At 67.8% G+C, this 7,169-nt stretch overlaps 3 protein-coding genes across 5 annotated transcripts in view; all 3 read left to right on the top strand.

The window, feature by feature from the left end:
- DHODH (dihydroorotate dehydrogenase (quinone)) overlaps window positions 1-3,468 on the top strand; it is a 4,862-nt gene extending 1,394 nt beyond the window's left edge. Inside the window, exons 2-9 of the mRNA XM_019535402.1 lie at window positions 5-82; window positions 378-577; window positions 738-820; window positions 1,184-1,371; window positions 1,771-1,884; window positions 2,206-2,359; window positions 2,432-2,591; window positions 2,890-3,468. Of these exons, the coding sequence (XP_019390947.1) occupies window positions 5-82; window positions 378-577; window positions 738-820; window positions 1,184-1,371; window positions 1,771-1,884; window positions 2,206-2,359; window positions 2,432-2,591; window positions 2,890-2,944 (1,032 nt within the window). The 3' untranslated portion in view covers window positions 2,945-3,468. The remainder of the gene's footprint in view (window positions 1-4; window positions 83-377; window positions 578-737; window positions 821-1,183; window positions 1,372-1,770; window positions 1,885-2,205; window positions 2,360-2,431; window positions 2,592-2,889) is intronic.
- The window catches only part of DHX38 (DEAH-box helicase 38), a 36,895-nt gene that overhangs the window by 18,056 nt on the left and 11,670 nt on the right, over window positions 1-7,169 (top strand). The window contains exon 3 of the mRNA XM_019536096.1: window positions 5,568-5,589. Within this exon, the coding sequence (XP_019391641.1) occupies window positions 5,568-5,589 (22 nt within the window). The remainder of the gene's footprint in view (window positions 1-5,567; window positions 5,590-7,169) is intronic.
- On the top strand, window positions 5,044-7,018 carry LOC109310761 (haptoglobin-like). 3 transcript variants are annotated; one of them, XM_019536114.1, is made up of 5 exons: window positions 5,044-5,160; window positions 5,455-5,528; window positions 5,629-5,760; window positions 5,865-5,939; window positions 6,184-7,018. In XM_019536114.1, exons 1-5 carry the CDS (start codon window positions 5,156-5,158, stop codon window positions 6,984-6,986), a joined length of 1,089 nt encoding a protein of 362 aa, XP_019391659.1. In that variant the 5' UTR covers window positions 5,044-5,155; the 3' UTR covers window positions 6,987-7,018. The 3 variants fall into 3 exon arrangements, with proteins under 3 accessions (XP_019391659.1, XP_019391660.1, XP_019391661.1); XM_019536115.1 differs by lacking the exon at window positions 5,865-5,939 and having other exon boundaries at window positions 5,045-5,160; XM_019536116.1 differs by lacking the exons at window positions 5,629-5,760; window positions 5,865-5,939 and having other exon boundaries at window positions 5,046-5,160.

Below are 7,169 nucleotides of genomic sequence, written 5' to 3'. Positions count from 1 at the left end.
GGAGGCGGCGCATTGGCTGGCGCTGCGGCTGCTGCGCCTGGGGCTGCACCCGCGCGACCGCGCGCGAGACCCCGACTGCCTGGTGGGTGCCGCCGCGCGCACGTGTCCGCGCGTCTGTCTGCGCACGCGTCCGCACGTGCGTGAACGCCTCCGCGTGTCTGTGTACGGCTCTGCACGTCCGCCTGTGCATGTGTCTGTCCGCGGTGCTGCCCTCCATGTGTTCGCACGCACCTGTGTGTGTGCAGTCACATATGTACACGGGCTGCTCCGTGCTTGGGGGTGCCCGGGGTGAGTCCCTGCCCGCTTCCCACTCCCCACCGTGGTGCAGGGGGCCCGTGGGTCTGGGCCTGCGGGCGCTCACGGCCGCGCTCCCGCAGGAGGTGCAGGTGCTGGGCCGGCGGTTCCGCAACCCGGTGGGGCTGGCTGCCGGCTTTGACAAGCATGGGGAGGCGGTGGATGGGCTCTACCGCCTGGGCTTCGGCTTCGTGGAGGTCGGCAGCGTCACGCCCCAGCCCCAGGACGGCAACCCCCGGCCCCGCGTCTTCCGCTTGCCCGAGGACCAGGCCGTCATCAACAGGTGGGCGCAGGGCTGGGGCGGCTGGGCTTTGTGGCCTGGCGGGGCGGGCCCCAGGGCTCCTGGCGGTGCTGTCCTGTGCCCAGTTCTGTGGTGCTGTGCGGGCCGGGTGCTGGAGGCCCAGGCCTGCCCCAGCTGAGGCCCCCTTCCTCACCTATTGCAGGTATGGGTTCAACAGCCACGGGCACGCTGCCGTGGAGCGCCGTCTTCGAGCCCGGCAGGATGCGCAGCTGCGGCTGACCGCAGGTGGGGGGCGCTGCGGGCCGGGGGTTCATCTGGGTAGCGGGGGCAGCAGGGCTGCACTGCTTGGGGGACACGCAAGGCCACAACCCTGTGCCACAAGCTTGCCTGCATCTTGGGGGTCCTTCCCGCTGCCGCTCGGGTCTGGGTGGCTCTGGGGCCGCATGGCAGTGGCTGAGGCCTGGGGGGCTCCCTGCCACGGCCCAGCACTGGTCTGGCCCTGCTCTGTGAGCCCGGTGCTGGCTCTGGGTCCCAGCAGCTGGCAGCGTTCGTGCCTCTGCGTTGTACCTCGCCTGTCTTGGGGGTGGGCGCTGTGTCTCGTGGCCTGGGGCAGGGACCTGGCGGCCGACCAGTGCCCGTGTGCTGCAGCGGGGCAGCCCCTTGGGATCAACCTGGGCAAGAACAAGAGCTCGGTGGATGCCGTGGCTGACTACGTGGCTGGGGTGCGGGTGCTGGGCCCGCTCGCTGACTACTTGGTGGTGAATGTGTCCAGCCCCAACACCCCGGGGCTGCGGGACCTGCAGGGCAGAGCGGAGCTGCGCTGCCTCCTGGGCAAGGTGAGCGACTGCCCGGCTCCCGGGGCCTCGTGTGCACGGGCCACCTGTGGTGGGTCCATGAAGTCAGGCCCTTTTCCAAGGGGGTGAGATGGGTGCCGCCATCTCCAAATGGGTGTGTGGCAGGGGCTGGGATGGGCCCGAACACGGGGTCGAGCACTTGGCGAGTGCAGTTGGTCTTGTACCGGGGTTGGTCGTGCTGGTCCAGTTCGCTCCGCTCTGCACCCTGCTCCGGGCTGTGTGTGTGTTGCGCCGCTGCTGGGCGCTCTGGCTCACCAGGCTGTCTTCTCCCTGCTCGGGCAATGCCCTGTTCTCCCCTGGGCAGTGGCTGCAGCCACATGGGGGTGAGCTTGGCCTGGGCCAGGCCAGCACTACCTAGTGGTCACAGCCCAGCTTCTGCAGGTGCTGGAGGAGCGGGATGCGCTGCCCTGCGTGCCAAAGCCGGCTGTGCTGGTGAAGATTGCACCCGACCTCAGTGCGCAGGACAAGCAGGACATCGCCAGTGTCGTGAGCGAAGTGAGGCAGTGCCGACGGGGCAGCGTGGGGATCTGGGGCCCAGGAAGGCACCTGCTGCTTGGGCTGCAGAGAGGGGTGCTGCAGAGCCCCCTTGGCAGGTCCAGCAGGGCCATGTTGGGCTGGTCCGGGTTTAATCCTTGCTTTGTCAGGGCCCAGGCATGGCCCCCAGCCAGAGGCAGAGGTCATGCCCCTTGGCGCTAACCGTGCCTGGATCTGGCAGCCCCCAGCCAGGCAGCTCTGCCTGCCCCTGCACAGGGCAGGGGCTCTAGTCGCGGGCAAGGGGCTGTGGGGAGACCCCTTGATGCCCTGTGTCTCTCCCAGCTGGGGGTCGATGGGCTGATCGTCACCAACACCACTGTGAGCCGCCCCAGTGGCCTGCACGGTGCGGCACGCGCAGAGCCAGGGGGGCTGAGTGGGCAGCCCTTGCGGGACCTCTCCACGGAGACCGTGCGTGAGATGTACTGCCTTACCCAAGGTACTGGGTGGTGCAGGGCCCAGGGGCTGACTCCTGCCTCTGCCCGGTGCTGACCACCTCCCCTGCTTGCAGGCCGCGTGCCCATCATCGGCGTGGGCGGTGTGAGCAGTGGGCAGGATGCACTGGACAAGATCCGAGCTGGGGCATCGCTGGTGCAGCTGTACACGGCGCTCGCCTACCGCGGGCCCCCCGTGGTGGGCACCGTGAAGCGGGAGCTGGCTGCGCTGCTGCAGTGAGTGCGGGGGGGGCCGGTACGTGCAGCGGGGGCGCTGAGGCCCTCCCGCCTGTCTGGGCCCCAGTCTGTGGATGGGGCAGCTGGAGGCTGGGAGGAGCTGCCCACGCCGTGCCCAAGGGGTTGGGAGGCCTCTCGCTAGCAGTGCTGCTGTGGGTGCCCTGGCCCCATCTGGGTCTGGTCCTCACAGCTGCGGTGCTGGGTGAACAGCTGTGAGTTCAGGGTCAGGGCGGGTGTGAGGCTGGCAGCTGGCTCTGAGCTTGGGCCACGGGATCACGGTACCCTCGTCTCGCTGCAGGAAGCAGGGCTTTGCCAGTGTCACGGAGGCTGTTGGGGCAGATCATCGGCCCTGAGGGTCACAGGGCCTGGGCCTGGACACTTGAGCCTGGCTCAGAGGAGCTGCGGGGGCCTGAAGGCCAGCTGTTGGCACCACCGTGAGTGTGAAGTGATCTGGACTCCAGCCCGAGGCCCCCAGGCAGGTGCAGGGTGCCGCAGGAGCTCGGGCCCCATGCCCGGGTTGCCTCCGGGAGGCCTGGTGAAGGGGCCTTGGGGCAGCTGATCTGAGCGTCGCCCATGCTCGCGCAGCCCCTGGGGCCGGCGTGGAGCCCCGCGCTGGGGCCACGGGAGAGGGTGGCAGTGCCCAGCCTCCAGCCCTTTGTGGCGGGAGGAATCGCCTGGGCTGCTGTGGCCCCCTCTGCTGCCAGGCCCTGCCCTGAGCTGCTACCTCTGGCACTGTCCCTGGTGCTCAGCTGTGCCCTTCCCTGGGCTGGGGTCTCTTGTGCCTGACCCTGTGGGGGCTGATATCTCCCCAGCTCGGGGGATGCACGGGCTCACGTTCGGTTTTTGCTTCCTGCCATTAAACTTGGTGCTTGCTCACCCCCATCGGCCTCATCCTTCCTTTGCTGCTGCTCCGTGCCTGCCCTGGGACCTGTGCTCATGTCTCAGCAGTGGGGAGGAGGGGGCCTGCATGGGCCTGGCAAGGAGGTCCCTGAGCAGGAAGGACAGGGCCCTGGCATGGCATCTCCCACTTCCCTGCTTCTGCTGTATGGGGGGTGGCAGAGGTGGGCAGGCCTGTGCCCTCGATCCTGGGCCTGTTGCCTGTGGGTCAGCACTGCCCTGGAGCCGGTTCCCTGTGCGAGCGGCCTGGTGGGAGCTCTGCCTGCGCCAGGCTGTGCTGGCCTGGGGGGGCTCAGCTGAATGCAGACAGGTCAGGTCTGCCCCGGGTGCTGCCCCACCTCCGGTCAGCATAGGGTGGCTGAGTGAAGGGGGCTCCGCTCAGCTGCTGTCATGCTGCCCTTGGGGTGTGAGACCTCCCGGCCCCCCTGCCCCAGCAGGCTCCCACCCAGCTGCAGGCTCTGTCATGGCCTTGACCAGGAGCTTGCTGGGGTCAAAGGAGCTGCCCTTTCCCTGCGCTACCTCGCCCAGGTCCCCTGGGCACGACCACCTCTAGCCTGGTTTGAGCTGTGGTTGCTGCCCTATGGCCTCTGCTGCCCCTTCCAGCCTGTCCCAGGTGGCCTGGAACCCGTCGGCACTGCCCCAGGGCTCCTCAGGCCTGCTTCACATCCTTCTTGCTGCGTGCAGCCCTGGATCCTCTGTCCTGTTTGCCGCTGGGTGATCACTGGAGCCACAGGACCCCCACACAAGGCCTGGGCAGCGTAGGGCCAGGGGAGCTGCACTGAGCCCCCAGCCGTATTGGGCTGCAGGGATGGTGCCGCAGGGCAGAGGCAGAGGGGTGGGCCCTGGCACAGAGCACTGCACCTGGCTTCCTGGCAGCCCCACGGCTACGGCAAACAGCACCAGCTGCTCCGGCCCATTTGGCACCCAGCAGGGGAAGGGATGGGAACATCCTTGCACTATACTTCCCAGAACAAACAAAGGGAAAAGCACTGGTCCCCTGCCCCCGCCCTGGCCAAAAATCACTCTTGCCAGTTCCCAAAACAAGAGAACAGCACGTCCTGATCTGAGCAAACACCAGACCGGGGCCAGCTGAGCTGGGTGCAGGGGGACAAGGACATGCCTATTGCAGCGCCCCCCCCCCCCTTTCCAGCCTGGGATCCTGGGCTGGCAGGGGGGCAGGCTGGGCTGTGGGTGCCCCTGTCCCTGGTAGGTAGATAGCCTCTCCCCGGGCCCTGGTGTGACCCCCATGGGTCTAGCATCAGGAGCCCAATCCAGGGGCGTTAAGAGTGGACTTACCTCCGGGCCCTCCTGGCTGGGCGCAGGGCTGAGCTACTGTAGCCTTCCTGGACCAGGGGTCTGCGGCCAGTGCCCCTTGCTGGCTGCTGCTGCCTGGGCCCTGCTGTGCAGCCAGCCGCGGTGGCAAGGGGCCTGGCCTGGGCATACTGCCAGCTGGATGCAGAGGAGTTTCCCAACACGCACCTCCCCCGCTGTCCCCCTTGCCCCATGCATCAATTCTGGGCAGTGCTGGGGTGCTGGAAGCACCTGGGCAGCTGCCTACAGTTTGTTTGCGGCCCAGTGCTGGCAAGGCTGCACGGGGGAATAAAGGCATCGTGGAGGGATTCCCCCTGCACAGGCAGCTGCAGCAGCCAGAACAGCAAGCCACGGTGATGGGGTGAGTGGTGCAGCTGCTCTGGGGCCCAGGGGATAGGGTCTTCAGCTGCTGGGGCTGGGTGGGAGGGTGTGGTAGGCACTGGGGGGGCTAGAACACGGGCTTCAGGCAGTAAGTGACTTCCTGGAACAACTGCACCCCAGCTGTGGCACTGCTGTGGGGAAGCCTGCAGCTCTGTGCCCCAGCAGGTTCCAGTGGGCTGAGCAAGCCCCAAGCTCATGGGACCCAGGGGACGGGAGGATTCTCAGCCTGACACCAAAGGCCTGGGCTGCTCCGCTCACACGGCTCTTCATGCAGGGCCCTGATGCTGCTGATTGCCACTTCGGTGTGGGGGGTGCTCGCCACCGCCAGCAAGGGCCCAGGCACCAATGGTAGGGGCAGGGGCCTTGGGGGGATGGGGTCTGGGATATGCCGGGGAAGAGGCTGGGACAGGTAACACGGCAGTGTGCTGAGGACTTGTCCGCCCCACAGGCCAGCGCTGCCCAGAGCCCACAAAGATCGAGCACGGGCACATGGAAAACAGGTCCATGGAGAATGAGCAGGGGGAGCACATTGTCCACTACCACTGCGACCCCTACTACCGCCTGCGCGGCCCTGGCAATGGTGAGCACTGCGGCCAGGCCTGTCCCAGCCAGGCGATGGGCAGGGGGTGCAGGGCCTTCTCTGTGCCTGCGGCAGCTGGTCCTAACTGCGTCTCTTCCTGCCAGGCTTGTACCAGTGTAATGAGATGGGCCTGTGGGTGAACCACGACGCTGGGGCTGAGCCGCCTGTCTGTGAGCCAGGTGAGCCCGGGGCAGGGGGTGCCCAGCATCTGTGGGGCTGTGCCCTCGACGTGAAACTAGGCCCACCTCGCTGCCGCCGTCACCGTGCAGTGCAGTGGACCGGATCCACTCTGGGAGGGGCTGTTGCCTGTCCCCAGCGTCCCCTGCTGGGACCTGGCAGCGCAGGAAGGAGGCAGCCTGGGGGGCTGTGAGGCCCGTGGGGGCTGTGCGCCAGCTGCAGCTGACGCTGGTGCTTGCCTCGCAGTGTGCGGGAAACCCAAGAACCCGCCGCGGCAGTTGCAGCGCATCATCGGTGGCCATCTGTCCGGTAAGGGCCTGTTCCCATGGCAGGGCCGGCTGGTATTGCCACGCAACCTTGTGGCGGGGGCCACGCTCATCAGTGACCGGTGGGTGCTGACCACGGCCAGGAACGTCTACTTGGGACAAAAAGCATGCGTCAGCCCTGAGGACATCGCCCCCACTCTGCAGCTCTTTCTGGGCTCCAAGGGACAACTGCCCACGGGCACTGTGGAGCGTGTGGTCCTGCACCCCAGCTTCAACTCCACCGACTGCAACTCCACCTGCGGCTCCACCTCCACCAGCATCACTGACCTGGCACTGCTCAAGCTGCAGCACCCAGTGCCGCTGGGGCCTGAGGTTCTGCCCATCTGCCTGGCGCACAAGGACTTCCTGGAGGTGGGGCGCGTGGGCTATGTGGCGGGCTGGGGCAGGGGCACCACCCTGGCCTTCGCTGAGCGGCTGCGCTACATCATGCTGCCCGTGGTCGACACCAGCCTCTGCGCTGAGTACTATGCGGGCGGCAGCCCCCTCGGCGTGGCGCCCGACCTGGGCCCCGGCACCTTCTGCGTGGGCATGAGCGAGCTGCGCGGGGACACCTGCCATGGGGACGCAGGCGGCGCCTTCGCCGTGCACGACCCTGACGACGACACGTGGTACGCGGCCGGCATCCTCACCTACGACCGCACCTGCTCCGCCGCCAAGTTCAGCTTCTACGCCAGCGTGCAGCACGCACTGGCCTGGATCCGCCGGACCATGGCTGAATCCTGACCTCGACCAATAAACCTCGTGCTTTGCCAGCCCCGCGTGGTCTCTGCGTGGCGCGGCCGGGCCGGGGTGGGGGATCAAGCAGCCCGGTGCTGCGTCAGGCGCGTTGCCCAAGAATGGGCGGGTTGAGGGTCAGGGGCGCGGGGGGCTTCCTCCTGCCACCAGCCCCGCCCGGCCCTCGCACCC

Source organism: Crocodylus porosus, unplaced genomic scaffold, assembly GCF_001723895.1.
Source record: "Crocodylus porosus isolate Cpor-Errol unplaced genomic scaffold, CroPor_comp1, whole genome shotgun sequence".
Classification (NCBI taxonomy): domain Eukaryota; kingdom Metazoa; phylum Chordata; order Crocodylia; family Crocodylidae; genus Crocodylus; species Crocodylus porosus.
This window is presented reverse-complemented; position numbering and strand designations above follow the sequence as displayed.